Below are 23994 nucleotides of genomic sequence, written 5' to 3'. Positions count from 1 at the left end.
TTTTTTAGATTTTATGTTTGATTGTTTTCATAATCTATGTATTTAAACTTAATTTCATATTTTTTTTAGCATAATTTTTTTAATTAAATGGCATTCTTTTCAAGTAGCACACACAAACAGTTGCTCATGACCAACAAAGATGTAGTTGTTAAGGTCCATAGAGACAAACAGAGATGCGTCTTGTTTCCCTATTCAAGAGGAAAGCCCATCCCACAGTGAAGAGAATCGAATTTGGAAAACCCAACCTGAAAAGGATGCTATTGATGAAACATGAAAAAGAAAAAAGAAAAATGGGCATGAGAAAAATGTAGTTTAAAAGAATAAAATTTGAAAATGCAACAAAATCAGAGAAACCTTTTAGCTTTATTCCTATATTGCATTTGTTATTTTCAAATTTCAATTTACAAAATTCTTATTTTTCTGCAATAAAATTCACTCCATACTTTTATGGACATTTTGTGAAGTAGCTGCTAAAACTAAAAAATGAAAACTTAAAAAATTTAAATTAGAAAAAAAAATTAAAATCAGTTCAATAATACTGAAAAATTACAATTATCTCGGGAGATGTTCCAAGCACGTCCCACCGGGAGACGACCCAGGACATGCCAGAGGGACTATGTCTTTTGGTAGGCCTGGTAGACTGCTGGCCCCATGACCCCGTCCAGAATAAATGGGAGATGAAGAATATGAGAAAAGTTTAATTTCTGGTTAAATTATTATAAATTTTATTTTTTTTTTTGAGTTTCCAATAACGAAATGTATCCTGTCCTCGAACCAAATAATGGAACAAAATTAACTCCATAAGTATGGAAAACCCCAAGTGAAGAAACTAAGAGGAATAAAAAATACGAGCATAAACAGAACTTGCAGTAAACACCTTGGAGCTGTGTCTACCCCACGTGCACAAGTCTGGAGATGTAATCAATGACACTGTATGTATCCAGCAGACAGTCATTTGATCGAATGTAGCTGCAGATAACGCATCAACTCATGAATAAATTCACACATATTCCCAGACAAACCCTGTCAGGAGTTTCAGCCAAGAGTCTACACTATTGACATGTGCTCATATTTTATTTACAAGGTGTTTTTTTCGAGTGACATTTTGCCTAAGGTTCCTTTTTTTTAATGTAGCTTGAATGCTGGCTTCGTCTTTAATGATATGGCAACCCGACTGGATGTTTTGGTGCTGGTAGTTTTGCTTTGAGTTATGTTTGTCTTCTCTTACATAATTCATGTGAAAAAGAAAAAAAAACTCACACCAACATTGCTTGGATGACTTCAAGCAGAATTCATGCAGCAGCATCTTAAAAAACAAAGACAAACAAGTTGAAGATAATTCCGCCAAAAGCTAATTTGCTCATAAGCTTGAAAGAATAAAAATGTTCTGAAAGAATATTCCCCTGCCGCTGCACTGAGCGGCTCGTCGACCTTGGACTGATTTCTGCACAACTTTGCTGTAAGCCGAACTGATCCAGCCATGTGGGTGAGATCATAAAGTTGGAAAGACCCAAATTTTTCTAATTCAAGCTTGGACACATTGGAGTTTTTTAACTAGAGCTGGCAACAGCAACCAAACAGAGAACTGCTTGTTTATGTCTGAATGAGGGATGCCATCACAAGAAAGTCTCCTGATGCAATAGAGAAGATAGGGGCCTTCTATTTATTATTTACATTGGCTGAAACGACTTCTCCAGCTTTCCACTAAAGCCTCCTTAAGGTAGATATGGAAGCTGCAGCATGTTGTCTACAGGAGCTAATGATGGCCACCCTTATTCCTCTGCAGAACCAAACCCCATATTTAAAGCTAAGAATATAAAAAGTTCTACTTCTGTTTTGTCCGTAGAATATTTTTTGCAAAAATCTTGTTTTGTGCCCTCTGTGATCGGCAGTTCAGTTTTTCTGATTGCTTCTTTTCTTGTTATGTTGGATCCTAAACGCCTAATGCTACGTTAACACCGCAAGCAGCAGGAGCAGCAAAAATGCACCTGCTGCTTCATTTTTGATGCTTGTACAAGTTTAGTTCTGACATTCAGCTGAAGCATCTTTGCTGCTCTGGTTGCGCGGTCGAAAAATGGGTCTGATGCTCGTTTGGCAGAGCTACGCTATCCTTTCTTTGCCTGTACCAGTGGCAGCTATATTTTCTGCCATCAGTTGGTAAAAAGTATTTTAAATATGTGTTTAAGTGAGAAAGTCGACCTGAAAACATCATCATTGCAGTCATTTAATCCAGATTATATCCTGCCTTCAAATGTTTTTTTTGCTGTCGAAGCCGCTCAGACCCCCATACACCGGCGGTGCTCTGTCACTGGAAATCCCATTCGACAGCAGCCTCTGGCCCGGTCGCCTCTCTGGGTTTTTCCTTACTGTTGGTGGCAGCTGGAAGTAGATGTTAGTGTTTTCAAGGTACGTAATCCAAGCTGCAGACACCAGAATAGAATTTAACATATTTTGCCAGCAGATTTCGGCATTTTAAGTTAATTTAGGCATTAATGAACTGTGTCAGAGGAGTGATCATAGCGATCTGCATCAGTAGTGCTGTGTCCGTCTCCCTGCCAGCTCCCAGATCAGCTTCTCTGATTGATTGATGGGGCATGTAGAGCAGCAAAAGTTAAATTTTTCCAACTACAGCAGCTGCTGCTTCTGAAGCATTTGTGCGCGTCCAATACTTTAGAAGCTCATGAGGTGTTGCTTCAGCTGCTTTAGGTGTTAACGTAGCATAAGGCTGAACACACTGGACACAATTTAAATTTAGATCTGATGGAAAATCATATTGTATGAGGTGTTTGCAGTTACAGCTTATTTATAAAGGCCAGGTTAGACCGGACATGATCCTCTGCAACTGTGCTGCGTAGCTCCGACCGAGCCGGGCTCCTGCTTGATTTTGGTTGGACCTGCGTAGCAATTTGGCTGCAATGTCATGAACCAGACAGTAAATGTATAAAACACGTCCACTTTGGGGCAAAAACAAGTTAAAGCAGCCAGGCTCACCATGTTTGGAAACACACAGTGCATATATAGCAAGCAGGACTGACTTGTACATACACATTAAATAAAACATTTTAATAAACTGTGTATTTTATCCATGATAGAACCTCAGGAGAAAATAAAAATGTTTCATATAATATATAAAATAGTTTGTTTCTAAGGCAGATTTGTTTCTAACATCTTTTAAAAGATAATAAAACAAAGTTAAGGGAGTTTCAGTATAAAAACTAAATGTCTCTCTTTATCTGTATCAGTGTTACAGCATTCAAAGCTTTCTTTCACTTGTGTCATGATTTTGATTGAATTTAGATCATTTTATATTTGGCGTAGATCTAAAAAAGCCTTCTTGATATCATTTCTTTTTTTTTTTTACACTTAGCTGCTATGCGATATGTTAATACTACTTCCTTTCAGAAAAAACAGCCCATAAAAATAAAAGATTACCTTAAATATTTTCATTTAAAGTAATGGGACATCATTTCAAAATAAAATGTTTGATATTATTTTACGAATTGTTTAATTTAAGTAACAAATTTAGCAGTCTTGGAGAAGAAAATGAAAATCCAGATTGTGTTATCTATTGCTCAATTGGTGATTAAGTCTAAAAATGCAGCTTTAACTTTAAAATGAAAAGGTATCTCTGCCAGGGAATTTGAAAGAATAAATCTGAGATCTCGAAATTAATTTTGGGAACTTTTTTTTTAGAATACCTTTTTAAATTTTAGTGTTAAATAAAACCATTTTAATTAAGAAACAACATAAGGAATCTTGAAAAAAATAAATGAACATGCAGTTTGGACAATGCTGAATATTCTCAGTCATCCAGATCATAGTCAAGTTTGGTAATATCAATGTAATTTAATAAGACCACAAGTGCTCTCAAAAGCATTTATTTTAATACATTTTAATTTTCAAGTTTGACATTTCAGGTTGATTTTTGGTCACTACTTGGTGGGACACATTTTAAAAATTAAATGTACAATGTTATTTCATGTATTTTTTTAATAAATTTACATATTTAACAATCTTCAAAAAGATTTCCTTTTTTTTATTTAATGTATAAGTAAAAAAATGCAGCTTTATTTTGAAATTGAAGAGCATTCTATTCTTCAATTTCATTTGGAAAATTGGTACAGATTTCCTTCTGAATAAATCTCGCCTTAACTGTATCGCTAAACTGTCAAATGTTTTTATTTACAGGTAGCCTGAACCAGCAGATCTGGGGGAAGAGTTACCCGTCCTGTAATGGTGCCCGGCAGTCTCCCGTGGACATCAATGAGATGTTTACCCAAGTCAGGATGCAGTTCCAGAACCTACAGCTAGAGGGCTGGCACATACCGACATCAGAGTCTACAACCATCCAGAACAACGGGAAGACGGGTATTTTAAATTGGTCTATTTTCATATGCTTGGAAATCCCAAACTAAACTTTGCTTTTAGAGGAATCTTTTTTTCTGTAGGAGCATAAAAACAGTTCCTACAGGAGTATTTTGACGATGGTTCTGTAAAGCAGGGCTTGGTAATCCCATACTGTGGAGAGATTAAGTTTTATAGCCCCTCACCCTCCAATAAAGAGAGGAAAAATTATTCATTATAACAATGAACTCCCAGGTTAATGACAGTCTGAGCTGTAAGGAAAGAGACAAAGACACAGAAAAGAAAGAGACTATGCAACTGAGGGAAGATCAAAGAGGGAGGCGGCAAAAACTGGGAGATCTTGTAGTGAAACAGAAAATATCAGTGGTGAGGGGCAAACCGAGTGTGGAGCGATGACAATGTGAAGAGATGTGAGGTGATGGCTGAATTGAAAAACAGATGAAAGCTGTCTGAGCTACACCATCCTCTCCATCTCTCCAATACTTGCACTGTCTCTGTGGGCAATGTATGTTAACGATTAGAAACGGCTCAGAAGTACAATAAGTACAAGTCATAAGTACAAGTCAAGTCGGGACAAGACTCGGCGGTACATCTACACCTTATGGACAAAGGAAATTCTTTTGAGGGCCAGAATGTTCACATTTTGGACAAATAGATGGTTTGAGAGGGGCGTGAAGGAAGCCATCTATGTGAAGAAAGAAAAAATAATCACAAACAAAAGGGGTGGACTCAGATTCCAGTTTTCAAAAACCTACAATGCTGCAATTGAGTTAATACCTTCCTGCTATCATTGCAGCCCCTATACAGGAGAGCAGAGGACCTCTATTCAGCAAGGCCAACAATTCCCTTTAACGACCCCCCTTTCAGACTTTTAGATGGGTATGGCGCTTTGCAGGCTAACAAGAGAAGCCAAATGACCCCCACTCCAAAGGGGTGGACCCTTTCATAAAACCTCAAACTCAACGTTATTCCTGACATTTTGAATAGAAAAAGCTTCCTGGATGGGAAGCAAAACGTCTTCAAACTTGAAAACATTTAGATGGGGGGGTTTAAACAGGGCTGTGTTGTAAGTTTAGGCTATTTGTTGTATACCAAGCGAGGAAGTGTCTTTGAAAGAGGGGAGTGTTGTGTGTTGACTGGAACATTCCTCAATGTGTTATGTTGCTTATCTGTTTTCTGTCTAAATGAAAAAGTCCCTCTTTTTCTTTCTGCTCCTGCCCTCAAAAAGTCTGAGCACGCCAATGTTATGATTATGCATTACATGTGTGCCCTTTTTGATGAATTTTTAATTCATATGGGGCTCAATGCATTGAACAATATGACTTTGATTTAGCGTCTTGCTAGTTAGTTTCATAGACCATTTAGGTCTAAGCTTTTCATGACAAATGCTGTGTTCTTTAATCAAACAATCAAGGGTGCAGATAAAGAAAGAGTTCATTCCTTTCTAATGTTTCACTGTTTCTATTTTTTTTTTTACATATCTAAGTGTCCATCAATATAAATGAAGACTTCTATGTAACTGGAGGAGGCCTGAGCTCCAGCTTTCTTGTATCGAGGCTTAGCTTCCATTGGGGTCGCTGCAATGCATCATCAGCTGGGTCTGAACACAGCCTCAACGGGATGAAATATCCTCTGGAAGTAAGTGTCACCACTGTGCTATCTATCCTTTTTCCTAACATAAAGCGAAAATGACATTTATCCTGGCTGTTTCTCAGATGCAGATCTACTGCTACAATCCCAATGAGTTTCAAAGTTTAGATGATGCAATTGAGAAAGGAGGAAGAGTTGCTGCCTTGGCTGTTCTCTTTGAGGTGAGACGACCTGACCACGGAACCATCTTTACCTATGTTTGGCTTTAAATACGGCATCTGTACAATTTTCCTTTCATTTGCAGGTAAGCCAGGAGGACAATGAGAACTTCAGTCCTATTGTAGAAGCCATCAGTGGTGTGAGCAGATTTGGTAGGTTACTGCATGGGAACTCTAACTGAGCTTCTTACAAGCGATATAGTGGAAAATAATAATTGAGGATTGAGTTTAGAAACTAAGCCGCCAAAAAACACAAATTTCAGAATTGACTTGCACTCAAGCTCTAAGGTCTTGATTCCCAAAACTCTCATACCACCTATATGTCCTATAGACCACTTCCTTACAGTTACATGCTGCTTTTAACTAGTGTTGCACTGATACTGATACCCGTATCGTAGGTAGGCAATAAAAGGTTCTACTGGATTCACTTTTTATTCGTCTTTTTCCTGCTTTACAAACATAGGCAGCAGCTTGACAAAGCCATGATGGCAATTATTTTACATCCAAGTAGTATGCAGTTCTTCATATATACACAAACATCAATTTAGAACAGATGGTATCGGTATCGACCAATACTGCACAGTCAGTTATCAGGTATCGGGGCCAAAAAATGGCATCGGCGCAACACTTTTTTAACTACCATAAAGTAGACAACAGACTGAGCTCGGATAGGGAACAGCATTTTCTGAGGTCCATTATTATTTGGGGCTTTTAGCAAGATGTAGATTATTACACTGAGGGTCTGATTTCTAAAAATTCCTAATAAAAGACACTGAATTGCACATGCAATTTTTTTTAAATACGTTGAATAAGTGAGGGTGTTGTCGGTGATCTATAAAGATTGGTGCACAAATCTTTTCCCATTCGATCAAAAGGAGCAGATTTAATGTTCTGCTGGTAGTTTGATAGTCGATATAAAAGAAAGATGAAGTTCTAAGCCATTTAAGTGGGGTAATAATAATTATAAAAATAATTCAAAAAAATAAAATGATTAAAATAAAGTTAAATTAAAAAAAAAAAAATCTTGAAATTAGATTATTTCATTTGCTGACAGAGAGGGATGTTATCATTAAATAGATTATCTTGATTTCTATATATACATTTGTTTCATATCTGTCCGGGATAATTATTTATATTATGATCAAAAGTAATTCTGTGCATTAAGCAGCCCATACAGCTGAATGGTGAGACTGTGCTAATTTCCTTCAGGTAAAAGTGGATCAGTGGGGGCATTCACCCTGAGGTCCCTGCTGCCCAACATCACTGATAAGTTCTACATCTATAACGGCTCGCTGACCACTCCTCCCTGCTCTGAATCTGTGGAATGGATCGTCTTTAAACACATCGTGGCCATATCAGATGCTCAGGTTAGTCACTCACAAAAGTCTCTGGGGTCTCTGACTGTTTTTATGATTCGATTTTTGTTCCTATATTGTAAAGTTTGCTGCGCAAAATGGCAATTCATGGGTTAAAAAAATGAGATAGGATTCAGCAAAAATAAGTAACCCAGAGCTGACCATAGCAGTTTATACTCACAATGGAGGGATGCTTTATATGCTCTATGGCAAGCGATGAGGAAAATATTTTTTATCCATAACCTGCTTAAAGGTACTATAAGGAAAACGGAGTCATGGCTCAGATAAATCATATTATGCAGCAGTATTATTAAGGGCTCATAAATATAATCTACAAAAGTATGCTAAAAAAGTGCTATTTCAAAAAAAGCATCTGATCAACTAGTGAATATAATACAAAGTAATACCTTTAAATAACATTCTGAATTTTTGTGAAATTTGACATTTTTGTGGGTCTTCATCATCATGATGAGTGGAAAAACCATAAAACCTTGTTTAAATACTTTCATAATTAATGTTTGAATGGTCATTTATTTTTCCTAAATTACCTTTAAAAAGCATGATAAGTTATTATAAATAAGGTTTTGACACGATATTGAATTGGATTGAATAATCAAAATCTTCCTGCTCATTTACATCCATCCTGTGAACTAGGTAGAGCCCTAGCTCCCTACCCCGACTGCCGACCCACCACCTAGGATTTCCCAACCTTTCTGCTGTTTTTCGGTCATCTCACAGCAAGAAGTTGAGGACATCATCAAAAGGATGAAACCTTCTACCTGCACCCTGGACCCTTTCCCAACAGTCCTGGTAAAATCCAATCTCCATCCCATAAGTTCCCTTATCACAAAGGTCATTAACCAATCCCTCCATTCCGGCTAGCTTCCAACAACACTAAAAACTGCTATCATCAAGCCAATTCTCGAAAAAACCACCCTTGACCCAGAAGTCTTTGCCAACTACAGGCCTATCTCCAATCTCCCGTTCCTTTCAAAGGTGCTAGAAAAGTAGTATTCGCTCAGCTTTCAGGACCATCTAAAACAAAATGACCTGTTTGAAAAATTTCAGTCATGTTTCCGCAAGGGCCACAGCACAGAAGCAGACCTGGTCAGGGTCACAAATGACCTGTTGATGACAGCAGATTCTGGCTCCCCATCTCTTCTTATCCTCCTGGACTTGACCGCAGCATTAGACACTGTGGATCACAACATCCTGCTCCATCGCTTAAGCTCCACTATCGAAGTCTCTGAGTCTGTCTATGACTGGTTTTCATCATACTTGCTGGAAGAACTGAGTATGTCACCTTGGGAAAGGCTAAATCCCTGGCTCATAACGTCACCTGTGGTGTCCCTCAAGGCTCAGTGCTCGGTCCCACCTTGTTTAATCTTTACATGCTCCCTCTTGGCCATGTCATCACCCAGCATGGAGTTTCATTCCACTACTATGCTGATGATACTCAGCTCTACCTCAGGACAAACCCAACATCCTCTGCTCATCTGCCATCATCAACTTTGACCACCTGCCTGGAGGAGGTAAAGGTGTAGAAGAAGCACAACTTCCTTCAGCTAAACAGCTCCAAGACTTAAGCCATTGTAGTCGCTTCTCCCCACCGGGTTCGGTCATCTGACATCACCAGCATCACCTTCTCCGGACAAACTCTTCCCCTTTCAACATCTGCCACTAACCTTGGTGTTAAAATGGACTCGCATTTGACCTTTGAGGCTCACATCAAACACCTCTGCAAGACCTCCTTGTTCCACCTCAGAAACATCGCCAAACTTGTCCGATACTCACTCCTGCAGATGCAGAAAAGCTTGGCCACGCTTTTGTCTCGTCCAGGCTGGACTATCGCAATGGGCTTCTCATCGGAATCCCTGAGAAAAGCCTTAAAAGGCTGCAATACATGTAAAACAGCACTGCTGAGATCCTGATGATGGTGCGCAAACATGACCATATCACCCCCTTCCTCAAATCACTTCACTGGCTTCCTGTCACACTCAGAATTGATTAGAAGGTCTCCCTCCGTACCCACCACTGCATCCATGGTGATTCCCCACCATACCTTAAGGAACTTCTCACCCCACAGACCTCAACACGTAACCTCCGATCTACTGCAACATATCTGCTGAAACCACTAAGGACGAAGCTTCATACTATGGAAGATCAGGCTTTCTTTTCAGCTGCTCCCAGGCTGTGGAACACTTTCTCACAGACTGTGGATGCTTTTAAATGTGGCCTTAAAACCCACCTTTTTAGGAGAGCTTTTAATTGAACTCTTCCCCCTTTTTTATTGTCTTTGAATATTTTATCCTTTCTTTTACTTTTTATTTCTCATGCTCTCCATGTATTTTTATTTAGCACTTACCTGTTTTACTATGTAGCACTTTGGGATTTGTTTAAATATAAATTGCATTACAAGTCCAAAGTATTATTATTATATTATTATTATTATTATTATTCTGCTGTTTCTGGAGAAAGTGTACATTTTACTTTAATTTAAAAAAGAACATAAACTCATACAAAGACAGAAGCAGGGCAGTATAACCTGGCAGTTTCTGCATAAAACAAAGCTGCAGTTGTATTAAAACACACAGAAAGAAAATATCCTTGTGTTTCAGTTTGTTTTGTCCTTTTCCCAAATAAATCAAGAACAACTTGTTTTTCATTTCTAGTTCCAAATAAGAAAATTCAGTTACCAAAACTTGAACCGACGCTTCATGTTAGCTGATGTCGATTCCTTTGAAAAACACCCAAATCATTGTTGTGGTATTTTAACTTGCTCCTTGTTTCTGACAAGCTGTCTTTAAATTAAAACGACAACATGTTAATCTGATGGCTTCAGACATCATCCCCTCACAGAACGGCCTGGAATTTGGTTGCTTTTGCCTCATTTTGTCACGGTGGGGGGAGAAAATTGTGCATCCAGGATGTGTGAGGTCTCCCAGGAGGCTGCGCAGTGGTTGCGCATTGATGCAGAATAATGTGGTGAAAACACTGGTTTGTAGTTTGGATTATTTTTGTCCACATGGGATTGAAGCAGAAAGGCAAAACATGACACAGCCACACTCACGCTAACCAAAAATAAAGCTGCCTCCATTTTTCTCAGCATTTTGGCAGCAGAGTGGAAAACGAGGAACAGGCAGCGACACATGTTTGCCTAATTCTCTCCTCAATCTGACTTTTGTTTCTCTGTATTTCTGTGTCTCTCATCAGCTGGAGGTTTTTTGTGATGTGATGACCATGGAGCAGGCCGGATACGTGGTGCTCACCGATTACCTGCAGAACAACTTCAGGGAGCAGCAGCAGTTTATGGGTCAGGTCTTTGCCTCCTACACAGGAGAGGAGGATGTTCCCACACCCAGTACGTCATTCCCCGATCCTTAAACCGTCTCCAAACAACAATGTGATTCTTTTGTCCCAGTAAAGATCTAATCCAGTTAGAGTAGAGGACCCCATAGGGGAGAAGGAGCTTGTGTTAATTCAGATTACACAGCGTCAAACACAGACTTTGTTTTCTTCCTCGTCTTAATATTCTACAGTGAATTTTGATCCATTATTATTGCAAACTTCAAAAAACAATTTTGCAAATCGAAATCTCATAAAAAAAAATGAAGTACAGATCTGCCACATCCAACATGGCGGACGCTCTAACTAGACTCTTGCACTCTGCACATAAGAACAATATATCACAATAATAAATATGCCAGTTTTTCTCTAACCATTTGTTTAACTTCCATGCTGCATGAAGCATAACGCATAAAATATATATGATTTTAATCTGTTATGCCCTTTTAAGGAGCATCGTGGGTTAAATAGCTTGACATAGTTAGCATGCTGGCCCTCTAAATGATTTATTGGTTTGCAGATCAGAAGCAACTCGGCGTCAACTATGAAACTGCTTTTAGCTGACAGCCATTTAAACTCCCAATAGAAGCAGAATGTTAAGATTCTGTTGCATAAATATGAGCCCTTATGAGCCTACAGAGGAGTATGTCAAGCTTTTTACCATTTTTAGAGTAGAATGGACTACTGCTGCATCTAAATCTTTGTTCCCCCATGGTCGGTCTCTTTTTGATTATATAAAGAAAGTTACCCGACGCTCTGCAGTTTCATAGTCAGAACCAAAGAGCATCTTCAGAGCTGCCAGGAAGCATCACTTTGCAGTGCAGTGGCTCGGCTCCTCTCAGACTAGGCAATTTATTTTGCAGCTTTTTGAAATTAAAATAAAGTATTCAGAAATTCATAAGAGCCTAATTTTGTATCTTGCATATGTGCACGTACTGTGCCCACACAGTGTCACAGTTCCTCTAAAACTGGGCTTTTAAACAGAATTCATTAGTTTTCCTCAATTGGTTTAACCTCAAATTACCTCCAAACACATTACTTGTATGTGGACGCTTTTCCTGATCCTGTTGTTTTTTGCACTTTTAGAGAGCTCAATGTTTTGCTCACACAAGTGTTTAAGATCATTTCTTTTCATTTGTGGTTTTTTTTCCCAGCGTGCAGCTCAGAGCCACAAAACGTCCAGGCCGACGCTCAGAACGACACCACCATCGTGGTGACGTGGGAGCGTCCCCGTGCGGTTTTCGACACCACCATCGACTGGTATGCCGTCACCTACGAGAGGCTGCAGGGCAGAGATCAGATCAAACAGGAGTACAGGACAGATGGAGACCAAGATGTGGTAGGACTAATGGTTGTATCAAAGTGGGGGAGGGCTTCAATTATGACCGCATGCAATTCCAGCTAATGTTTTAGCACTATTATTTCCAGGCCTCACAGGTACATTTGACGCATCAATGGATAATTGGAAAAAATCCACAGTCATTTTTCTCTCTCCTGCGCCAAGTAGGAGGATAAAATAAGTAGTAAACCACCCTGTAAAGATTCAAAGAACCTAAAGAGTGCATTAGTAGTACACACTTTACCATTTTACTATTCTCAGCAGCAAGCATTGGGTACCAATTCACGTGCATACACAGGCAGGCAAGGAACAGAAACCTTGTTCTGTTTTTGATTAATAAATAAGTTATATGCTTGTGCGCCCCCTTCCTTATGCCACCCTGAGAAACTGCCAGAATGGTGAATATTTACAATAAATCAGAATCGATCACCAGCAGGAGTATATTACCATTGGTCTCACACAAAGTTTCTTTTCTAGTGTACGACAATGTTTTTTTCCCAGCATGATACTGCCACTACCATGTAATAGTTATGATTATTAATTTAAGATTGCCTACTAATGGGAAAAAAACGTTTGTTGAAAGCAATAAAGGGATCTTTTACCTTGTTAAAATAAATAAATATTTATGTAGATAATGCTGATATTTGAGCTAGGTTAAAGAAAAACAACTTTTATAGCCTCATAAGACAAAACTTGTTCAAGATTTTCAAAAGGACCTTTGATCAAAATGGTTTGGATCCACTGATGGCTTTTTTTTAAACCCGTCTGCTGGTATGTAGCAAAATGGCTAAACAGTAATTATTCCTTTTTAAAAAGGATTTGCATTTTTACAAAAAAATTAAAATGATGGTGGTTGAAAATAGGGCTACAAGTAACATTTATTTTGCTTTATCTGTTAAATCTTTTTTGATTAATTGATTAAATTAATAATCAGACAGCAAAAAGTCGTCAAAGAATTTTTTTTTTTTACAGAAATAAACCAGGGGGAAGCTAAAACCTTTTCATTTGAGGAGTTCTGGATAGAGCATATTGACAGAAATTTTTTTAAATGCAAAACATTTTAATTTCCTTTTACAATTTTGATATAATTAGTGTTCTAAGCGGGTTGCTCTCTCTGCTAAAAGCATGTTTTAGAGTCTCTATACTCCAGGTAACAATTAATCGATTACTAAATTAGTTGACAATTATTATAATAATCAATTAATCACCTTTAATCCAATTAATTGTTTCAGCCCTAATTAAAAAGCATATTTCACCATCTAGACCCTTCAGGTCATGTCTTCACAGAGCTCCTCTCTCAGTGATCACAGGACACCAGGAGGCAGCTTGGTTTCAATGCTCCTCGGCTCTGGAAGCCTGAGCAGAAACTGCTGCTGTTTACAGCAGATTTCACCATAAAAACAAACATTTTCATTTCTATCATGTCTTGGTTTTTCATTTGCTTCAATTTTTGTCACCTTAACCACTTTTATCTTTGTTGTTGTTCCTGTGAAGTACTTGAAATTACCCTTGAATAAAAAAAATATGCCATAGCGCTACCTTTAAGTGTTTTCCAAGAAAAGCTCTTCTGGGGAAGAAACGTCTTTAATCCGCTATATAGTAAAAACAGCCAGGAGAAAGATTCTGCAAACCGTAATTATGTCCCAAAGGGATTTCATCTGATATCAGCCCAAAAAAAAAGAATGGTTAGATTTTATCAGCCCACATTTAAAATCTCAGATATAAGCACAGTGAGAGAAGAACCTCCTCTATGGGGTAAATCTTGTTCCAAAAAAACTATTTGTGTAAATGGAAATATGAAAAAAAAATGCAATCCAGATATAAAACCTACAAAAAAAAAATCACTAATTTATTGTTCTTTTTATATATTTTTTTCAAACTTTATTCTTCTTTACAGATCTTTTTCAGATTGTTTCACAAATTGCATTCATTTCAGATTTTGTTTAACAGGAAACATTTGAAAATTCAATCCTTTTTTTTATTATTTTGCTGCACAGTGGGGCAGTGGGTAGCACTGCTGCCTTACAGCAATAAGGTTCTGGGTTTGATTCCCGACCCAGGATCTTTCAACATGGAGTTTGCATCTTCTCCCCAGGCATGCGTTGGTTTTCTCTGGGTACTCCGGCTTTCTCCCACAGTCCACAAACATGGCTGTTAGGTTATTTGGCTTCTCTAAATTCTCCTTTGGTGTGAGTGTGAGTGAATGGATGTTTGTCCTGTTTGTCTCTGTGTTGCCCTGCGATTGACTGGCGACCTGTCCAGGGTGAACCCTGCGCCTCACCCATAGACAGCTGGAGATAGACACCAGCACCCCTCGTGACCCCAGCAGGGATAAGTGTGACAGAAAATAGATGGATATATACATACATACATAAAAGAGAAATAAATCTTGAATAAAATTTTTACAAAATGGCTGAAAAATGACAAAATAAGCACAAAAATAATAGTTGTAATAAATGTCAATATAAACCGAAACAAGGCACATTGAGCTGGGAAAAAGGCCATTTGTCTACCAAAATAGCGGTGATCCAAAACATAAAGTGTGTCTCCTCCTGGTGAGAAACTCTTTTAGGGGAGCAAAGTGAACGGCTGAATCCAAAGAAGGTTGAGAGATCTGCCATAGGAGACTGAGAAATGACTGATTTCACACCATGTGATTTCATTTTAGGGGGCCATTATCTCCAGCCTGCTGGCTAACAGCAGCTACGTGGTTCAGGTGGTGGCTATCTGCACCAATGGCCTCAAAGGACGATGGAGCGATCAGATTATAGTCGACATGCCGTTAGAAGACCCTGGTATGAGCTGACTTTCTAAGAGCTGCTTTCACCTGTTGCTCTACCAACATTCAGGAGTTTTTTCTCATTGTTTGTCGTTCCAGAGAGCGATCAGCCCCCTGACACTGTAGCAAAGGAAGCTGAAAGTCACAGGGAGGTAGGACACTCTGCCAAACTCAATGCAATGGGTTGAATTCATGTATCTGTTCATGTCTGCACTTCATTCAGTCTCATCCGCAGTTTAATTACTATGCTAATGAGTGTCATTATGTTGGCTGATGCTTAAGTCGGGTTTCAAAGGATGGTTCAGTAAACTGTTTCCTTCTCTGCAGGCTTTAGATGTAGCTATATTGAAGAAGCCAGAGACCCAGAATAACCTGGATTTGGCTTCTGAAGATGATAGTCCAGTGGAGGAAATCCCAGCTGATCAGACAAGAGTTTACCAGATCCAACCTACCCAACACCAAAGACAGCCCACGGATCAAACAGAAGCAAACCAGCACTTTCCAGTCCAGACTGGTGAACAATTAACCCCAAAGACCCCATCTGGATCTGAGGATTTACAAAAGGCTGAACCGGATGAGAAAGTAGGAGAGAGAACCAAGAGTCCAAACAGGATGACCCCTCCAGGTCGCAGTCAGAACTGGATAGAGGATGATCAGCTGATCCCGGCAAACCCGTCTTTTACAAGTCCAAACTTTGACAGTACCAGTGCGATTTGGGTTAACAGGATAACCGAGGAGCCAGGACTTCTGTTTCCGGTTGCTCGGACAACGATGGCACCACCGAATCGTCGGCATATGACAGAAGAGGCGTCATTGTCGGTTCCACCTCAGGTATGTTCATTTTCTGATCATTCTTTGTTCTAAATGTTGAGATTACCCATAATGTGTTCTAATAATATACCATTTTCACCATATGTGGGTCTGTATCCACCACAGCCAACAGATCAAGACGCGTCAGAAAAAGAAGGTGAAAATACCCCCTCTAAGTTTGACCTGTCCACCCCTCCAATGAGGGACACCCAGGTCACAGATATCTTCTATGAAGACACAGTCACCAGCTCTCCACTGGAAATCACCAACTTCCCTCCTACAGTATCTGTTCCCGTGGTGCCCGGTGAGGCTTTATTTTGGCTTCCGCTGCTGTTCTCTCATATTTTATAACTTTTTTAGAGGAAGAGTTAGAAACTGGTCACTTTAGGGTTAAGGGTAGACAATGGATCATTATTGATGGATTATTTAACCAGTTCCAAGATAGTAGAGAGAAGGCAGACAAAATTTGATTCTGGCCAAAGCTACTTTTTCATCAAAATATCTATAGTCTAAAGCTGTGTGGAGTAACAGTATTATTTTCACTGAAATTTTGACAGGTTGAAAACATTTAAATATAACATGTTGGTTATGATGCCAATGTTATGACATACAAGCATTCCCAATAAAACTGCAGGTTAAAGTCGCATAAGCTCTGTTAAAGGAGAAGCCCGGTCAGCAAGGAATAATCAATGGATCATTATTTATACCTAAAACTGATACGTTTGCGGTGATTAGATTAATTTAGCGTTAATCGGTAAAAAAATAAAATTTTTGGTTGCGATCACCGAGTCTGTAAGCGGCCAATTTTGCCCAAATATAACATCTCACTCCTGACATCTTCTGGCAGTGATGTCACGGTGCGGTAAGCCTAGCGCCATTCTTCCCGCTTTACAAGCAAAATCAATGGGAACTACTAGACACATTTGCAATCAACAAAGATTATTCAAGATTTCGAGAGCACTTCACCATTGAAATTCACGACAGCTATAGTTAAACTCACAATTTCAACGTGCATGGCAGTTGGATGTTGGAATACGTCAGATAAAAGTGATCATGTTTCATGATCCACGTATTCGTCGTTGGATTGCTAGTTTGAAGTCGGAGGATTTGCCGTCGAACATCTGGCCAGAGTAATACACGTAATATGTAGCCAACATTTGGAAGAAGTATTTCTTCAAGATGACTTTGATAATAGTGCGTTGTGACAAACACCAGATACAGCACTGGGACTTGATCAACAGCCGATACCGCACCGTGACGTCACAAACCGGTAGGGGGCAGTAGTGTTCTCTGACAAACATGGATGTCTCCAGTAAAGTACATTCAAATGAAAATTACTCTTAATTAAAAACACTTATCGTTTATTAAACAGTATGTAATAATTTATGGAGCAAGTTTCACTCCATAAATCCTTGCTAGCACCTTTCTATAGTTTTTATGTTCTGCCTGCATGGCTTCTCTCTGGATATATGTTTTCTCCCACAGTTCAGAAACATGTATTTTTAGGTCAGTGGGTCGTTTAGGTTCCAGATCCTTTATGGGTGGGTGAGTTTTGTGTTGGTAATGTGTCCAGGTCTCACCAGCCTCTACATCATCTGCATGTTTCATTCCCAGGTACTGAAGTGCACAGAGACTCCCGAATAAACCCTGAAGATCGAGGATCTGGTGTAAACAAACCTCTTCAAAAACCCATCAGCTCATTTTCAGCCACCTCCAACTCGGAATGGATAACGGAGAATGTAGCGACAGCAGGAAACACCCTGTCCGACTCACTCTATAAATCTTTCACCACCTCGTCTTTGCTCAGAGGGCTGATGCACACCACTCAGCCCCTGTTCAATGGTAAGACAACACACTAAGAACGCTCTACGCTGGGGGAAACAAAATCACAGATTTCATTAAACGTTGATTTAAAAGCCTGAAAACTGATTTCTCATTTTGGGGATTTTAATCAACAGCAGGGCTTTCCTGATGTGTAGAGTATACAGCTGGGTGTAATTGCAATGGGTGCTTTCATTCCTTCTTTTATTGGGGCATTTAATCAGTGCTGTCTCTCATCAGTGGGCCATTTTGCGGAGGGACACGGTGGGATGGATTCCAGTCGTGGTCATAAGATGCTGATTGTGATTGGAGTAATAATCAGGGGCTTCCTCAGTCTCCAACATGGCTCTGAATTCAAATCTGCTTGACTCTTTGTTCAATCTTCCTGCACGTTTCTCGCAGAGGTCAGAGTTTTCTCCCTGATAACAATCTACTTGAACTCACTCAAGCTTGGTGATTAGCATCTATTTCTGGGGACTTGTTCTTTCTAGCATCTATTCTGTGGCTCAGCGGTGCCCTCTAGTGGGTTTCTTTCTGCTATCTTGACCTTCTTTTAAATCAGCAAAGCTGCAATTTCTTGGCTTGCTTCTAGAGGGAATATTAATAATCGGGCAGTTCTAGTTTTCGTTAAAACTGTTCAATAAGTATCATTAAAGGAAGGACACTCCTGTTTTGGCTTTTCTTGCAGCAAATACCCCAATATCCAGGTCTGAGGATTCAACAGCTGCTTCAGACTCCTCCAGCCATCTTACAGAGACGACCATAAAAGCCATGCTCTCTGTCCATGATGGATTCAGTTCAGCACCTTTACCCCTGAAAACTCTCCCTCAATCTACCAACACTTCCCATCTCATGTTCTCTGAGAAGAACTCATTAAACCCTTCGCCCCAGGATGGAGAAAAACAACAGATCTTTACTAGCTCGACTTATGACGATCCTCTTAATACCACTAACTCTGGTTTTTTACTCCCTAATAATGTATCAGCTATTGCCCAGCTATCGAAAGCAAACCAGCTTGAGGAAAACAGTTTAAACAGCTCTCAGATTGACAGCAAGCAACAAGAAATTGCTGAATTCTTAGGGCAGTTAGATAAGAATGGAGATGGATCCGGTGCAGAAACAGATGGAGGTGATGTTTATGGTAATTTTAACATGTCTTTACTTGAAATAAATGGTTTGGTTTTAGCAGAGGAGAGTGGATCAGGCTCTGGTGATGACAGCAGCGGAGAATCTGATACTTTTTCCACATTTATAAGTTCAGCTTTTAGCTTAAGCACGAATGAAACTCCAGGAAAGAGCATAGTGCCAGAAAGGACGATATCTGCTGCAAGAGATGAAGGTGGGATCAGTCGTAAAAGGTGTAAAGAGAAGAAAAATGAGATAAGTATTGAAGAAAATGAAGGCAAGGCCAAAGATGAGCGGGAAATCAAGGTAGAGGGTGGGAGTGGGGCTGAAGATGGCAGTGGTTCTGGAGAACAAGCAGCTGTTATTGGAAACGTAAATCTAGAGCAGGTTGGTGGTGATCAGGAACCCTTCAAAGCTCGACCTAAAAACAAACGAACGTCTCAGAGAAATGGAAAACTCCAGCTAACAATCTACAGCGAAACTGCACCTACACCAGACCAAGCACGATTTATGACCAGCGATGAGAATCCTTACGTTGGCGGTCATGAAGAGGACCGTGAAGGAGGATCTGGTTATGTTAGTGAAGACGCTTTCTCAAACACAGCTGGGTCGCTTCATGCTGCAAGGAGCTCCGTGTCGGAGCTCGGATTCACTGACAACCCCAAAGGAAAACAGGAACAGACCGAAGGTAAACGGGACACAATGTTTGAGCTTTTCACTTTTTGGAGGAATGTCTTTGAAGGGCTTGTCAGCTGATGATCCCCTTTAAGCATTTCAAGTCACCAATCAGTTTAATTTGCAACCAGGAAGGGCTTAAGGCGTCAGTCACAACAGACTGAGATATTCCTCTGGAGGTTATGAATATCACTTCTGCCCAAGGCACATTTTTTAGACTCCAAAAGTCAGATATCTGAGTAAAAATGGAATGTGCCATCATTTATGAAATCCTGAACAAATAAATTCGTGCAATAAAAGATAATAAAAAGGGAAAAATATCTGATGAGCCTGAAGCATCTACAAAGTTACATAACTTTTTATGCAGACGATATTCTGACTTTTCCTCTGCTTGGACGTAGTTCTAAACCCATCTAATGTGCAACCTGAGAGCCGTAGCCCGTTCTTCTCTTTCAGAGGGCAGCAACAGCAGCCATGAGTCCCGGATCGGGTTGGTCGAAGGTGTGGAGAAGGACAAAAGGACGGTGGTCCCTCTGGCTGTTGTCTCCACTCTCACCGCTCTTTGTCTGCTGGTACTAGTGGGTATACTCATCTACTGGAGGTACACACACCTACAGACACACCTCTATCAGTTCTTCATCATGGTAAACCATCTGTTTATGTAACATTTAATGTTTCTGGTTACAGAAACTGTTTCCAGACTGCTAACTTCTACCCGGATGACCCCGCATCACCTAAAGTCCTCTCTGTTCCCTCCACGCCCCTGCTGCTTGCCGCAGGTACCCCAACCTGAGGTTTTCTCACTCTTTTGATATTAAAACTATACGTTGTGGCCTTGTTAAGCAGAGAGATGAACTCTGAACCTTGTTTTACAGATTGCCACGAGCCGCTGACTATAAAGCAGTTTGTCAAGCATGTCCTGGAGCTCCACAGCACCAACACCTTCTCCAAGGAGTTTGAGGTGCGTTGGTTTCCTCTGGCCTAGGAAAGAACGTACAGCGGATGATTTTTCATCCCTCCATAATGGACCTCCGTGTTTCAAGTTTAACATAACGGGCTCTGGAATTTCATTTAACTCGTTTTTTAAATGAAAGACAAAAAAAACTGGATGGCAGGTTCAGCAATCTCAGAGCTTGCTGCCCTCCAGACCAGATCTGATGCAGTGTAAGGTGATGCGTACGGCCTGCGGCCGGCTGTAAGTCTTTCAACCAATGTTCAACTGACTTCAATGATTTCAGTAATCGATTAATATGTTTCTTCGATTAATCTAGGAAGAAATACTTTTAGTAAATTTACATTGTTATATAAACAACTAATTACATTTTGTTATTATATATATATATATATATATATATATATATATATATATATATATATATATATATATATAAAACACAATCTATTTTATATTGCAAAGTTGTAATTAAAATGTAATACATATAAATGTATTTGATACATATAAACATATGTATACATTATATAAATATATATGTACACATTTAAATTTACATATATATGTATATTTATAAATCTAACTTTAAGTATAGGTTTTATATATGTGTGTGTGTGTGTGTGTGTGTATATATATATATATATATATATACAGAATATATATATATATATATATACAGAATATATTGAACGAAACTTGAATATTTTTAATGATTTCCTGAGAATATTGAATGAAATCTTGGAATATATGGAATGAAAGTTGCCCTGAGAGAATCATGGGTAATGTAGTTTCAAAACAAATGAATTAATTTAGGATAATTTAGAATCAATCGTTAATTAACCTAATCAGTTTATAAATAAAAACATTGTTAAATAACATCCACTCAAAATCCCATTTTTTCCCTCACTGTAGTTTTAGGTGATCTGATTTGGCAATTTAAGGTGGTCGTTTAAGTGACCAGACTTGGAGTTGTCTGCATTTCAGCCTTTGGAAATGGATAATAGACCAGGGCAACTAGAAGGAGTTGGGAAGAACAGGGAGGGGGGAGCAGAGAAGCTCAGACAGAAAGAGTACAGAGAAGCTCAGACAGAAAGAGTACAGAGCTTAATGTGGAGCAGAGTACAGCCCCTGGAAATAGACAAAACTCCACATGGCGTTTATATCGCCATGCTAGCATGGTTAATTTCTCACACATGAACCTCTTACAAACATCCAGATATGATGTGTTCAATGCCTTACAAAACCTTCAACACATTTCACGGCCACATCCTTCTGTCTTGTATTTGGGTTTTATGTTGCAGAAAGTAAATATTGAATTGGAAAGAATTCATAGAACAAAAAAGGCTTACATTTCCATTCAGCTCCCTTTACTGTGATGCTACTACTTTTGTAAAATCCAATGCAATAACCAATGTAGTAACTTCTCTTGATCAGAACTTACGACTGTTTAAACCAGGCCTTAAACCAAATCCCAATTCTTATCTTTAAAGCACGGTGGTGGCACCATCATGCTGGGAATGTTAATACCACCTTTTTGCATCCTTTTTCCTTCCCAATCATCACGCAAATGATCTTAAGACATACTGTGAAAAGGTTTAAGCTCGATGATCTCCAGGCATTGTTTCAGTCTCCCATGTTCCCCTCCCATTATTGTTCCACTGTTTCTGCATCTACACCTCCCACGTTATCACGAGGTCCCAGCTCGTTCCACCCGCCTCGTAGATTACGACATCACTGCCCACTCAGAGCCCCCACTCTGACAATCTGAACCCTAAATTCCTGGACCTGCACTGACTCCCTCTCTGTGGTCTTGTCCCTCTGTCCCACTCTCCTCTCACCATCTCCACCACCATCGTTGTGCTTTCCGCATCCACCCTCCATTAGATTGTGAAAGAGTCGTATGAGGTAAGACACCCTCCATCCCTCTGGTGCAGAGGGGTTTTTCTCTCAGAGCTGGCTCACTCTGGGTGCGCTGCACCATCTCTAGTCTGTTCTCATCACCCGTTATTTTTTTTTTCCCCCCTCTGTTGTGCTTCAGGAGGTGCAGGCGTGTACAGTCGACATGGGCATCACTGCGGACAGCTCAAATCACCCCGACAACAAAAGCAAGAACCGCTACATTAACATACTGGCCTGTATGTGTCTGCTCAGTGTCATCACTGGACATACGGGTCATGCTTTAGCCTTCATGGCCTGTTTCTCCTTTTCCAGACGACCACAGCAGAGTGAAGCTCTCCAACAGTTTGGATAAAGATGGAAAGTGTGGGGATTACATTAACGCTAACTACGTTGACGTGAGTTTTCTTCTTTTTCATTTCGGCATTTGTGGACACTGTGTTTTTATAACTTTTGTAACATTTAAAATTTCCAACCATTCCCATGGTGTTAGAGAAAACAAAATAAAACATAAAATGCTTAAAAGAAGACTATTTTTTGCAGAGCATCTTGCTAAGAGGAATATTCAGATTCTTTTTTGAGTATCTACTATAAAAGATCCAGAAAGAAAACTGTTCTTTTGCTTTTAAATGTTAAGCTGGAAAAGGTCTGTTTTTTTTTGTTGTTTTTTTTTAGGGTTATGAGCGAACGAGGGCATACATCGCAGCTCAGGGCCCTCTGAAAGCAAGCAGAGAGGATTTCTGGAGGATGATCTGGCAGCAGAATGTTGGCGTTATTGTCATGATCACCAATCTGAAGGAGAAAGGACGTGTAAGATCAACACAAACACAAAGATTCCGTCTGACTTTGGATTTTTTAATTAGAATTAAAATAAATCTCTGCAGACAAAATGCGAACAGTATTGGCCAGAAGAGAACCAAGAGGAATACGGTTCCTACCAAGTGACTCTGAGAAGCACCAAGACTCTAGCTTACTACACACAGCGGACGTTCTCAGTCAGGGACACAGCGAATAAGGTACTTTATATACACGCCTAAAAAACAAGCTCTGCAATGTTTTAGTTTCGGGTTAAGTTCATATCGGTTGCTTCTTCAGGTCCCACAAAAGAAAGTTGAACACACAGTCCTGCATTACCACTACACCCAGTGGCCAGACATGGGCGTCCCAGAGTACACCCTACCTGTGCTGTCCTTCATCAGAGCGTCATCTCAGGCCCGAACGCAGGAGATGGGCCCCGTCCTGGTGCATTGCAGGTAGAACTGAAAACAATACATAAAAGACAACACAGCTGTGACTCTGGCATCATCTTCCTATCCGTCTGTTGCAGCGCTGGTGTGGGAAGAACAGGAACCTACATTGTGATTGACAGCATGATGCAGCAAATTCAGGATCAGGGAACTGTGAATGTGTTGGGCTTCCTGAAACACGTCCGGACACAGAGGAACTTCCTGGTTCAGACGGAGGTAAAGGAGAAACAGGCATTCTTTTCAGGGAATCAAACCCTCAGCTTTAGCCGCTTTTGCACACTGGTATCAAGGGTGTGGAACGATGTCAGATTACTGATTCCATGTCCCCACTGTGACTATGTGGAAATTAAATTTCAAAGGTGTATGAGTGCCCTAATAAAACAGATTAATCAAATTTTTATGTCGATTTGAAAACACTTGAAAACAGCTTGCAGCGGCCCCAAAGTTATGTATAGTTTTCATAAAGCATCAATCGAT

General features: G+C 39.7%; 2 protein-coding genes across 3 annotated transcripts in view; both read left to right on the top strand.

Moving 5' to 3' along the window:
• ptprz1b (protein tyrosine phosphatase receptor type Z1b) overlaps positions 1 to 23994 on the top strand; it is a 95447-nt gene that overhangs the window by 60036 nt on the left and 11417 nt on the right. The window contains exons 3-24 of one of the 2 annotated variants that reach the window (XM_038281934.1): positions 4189 to 4368; positions 5852 to 6003; positions 6081 to 6176; positions 6260 to 6326; positions 7383 to 7540; positions 10742 to 10889; positions 12028 to 12212; positions 14881 to 15007; positions 15091 to 15143; positions 15319 to 15822; positions 15928 to 16105; positions 17416 to 17643; positions 19879 to 20023; positions 20110 to 20201; positions 20298 to 20383; positions 22259 to 22279; positions 22413 to 22509; positions 22586 to 22668; positions 22946 to 23080; positions 23155 to 23286; positions 23366 to 23523; positions 23598 to 23733. In XM_038281934.1, coding sequence (XP_038137862.1) covers positions 4189 to 4368; positions 5852 to 6003; positions 6081 to 6176; positions 6260 to 6326; positions 7383 to 7540; positions 10742 to 10889; positions 12028 to 12212; positions 14881 to 15007; positions 15091 to 15143; positions 15319 to 15822; positions 15928 to 16105; positions 17416 to 17643; positions 19879 to 20023; positions 20110 to 20201; positions 20298 to 20383; positions 22259 to 22279; positions 22413 to 22509; positions 22586 to 22668; positions 22946 to 23080; positions 23155 to 23286; positions 23366 to 23523; positions 23598 to 23733 — 3161 coding nt within the window. The remainder of the gene's footprint in view (positions 1 to 4188; positions 4369 to 5851; positions 6004 to 6080; positions 6177 to 6259; positions 6327 to 7382; positions 7541 to 10741; positions 10890 to 12027; positions 12213 to 14880; positions 15008 to 15090; positions 15144 to 15318; positions 15823 to 15927; positions 16106 to 17415; positions 17644 to 19878; positions 20024 to 20109; positions 20202 to 20297; positions 20384 to 22258; positions 22280 to 22412; positions 22510 to 22585; positions 22669 to 22945; positions 23081 to 23154; positions 23287 to 23365; positions 23524 to 23597; positions 23734 to 23994) is intronic. The other variant, XM_038281935.1, reaches the window with a different exon arrangement.
• On the top strand, positions 17650 to 19869 carry LOC119781456. Its single transcript, XM_038281936.1, has 2 exons — positions 17650 to 18026; positions 18311 to 19869. The coding sequence occupies exon 2, from the start codon at positions 18394 to 18396 to the stop codon at positions 19501 to 19503; it is 1110 nt and encodes a 369-aa protein (XP_038137864.1). The 5' UTR covers positions 17650 to 18026; positions 18311 to 18393; the 3' UTR covers positions 19504 to 19869.

The sequence above is a fragment of the Cyprinodon tularosa genome, unplaced genomic scaffold (genome assembly GCF_016077235.1).
Source record: "Cyprinodon tularosa strain WSP-4 unplaced genomic scaffold, ASM1607723v1 ctg177, whole genome shotgun sequence".
Lineage (NCBI taxonomy): Eukaryota > Metazoa > Chordata > Actinopteri > Cyprinodontiformes > Cyprinodontidae > Cyprinodon > Cyprinodon tularosa.
This window is presented reverse-complemented; position numbering and strand designations above follow the sequence as displayed.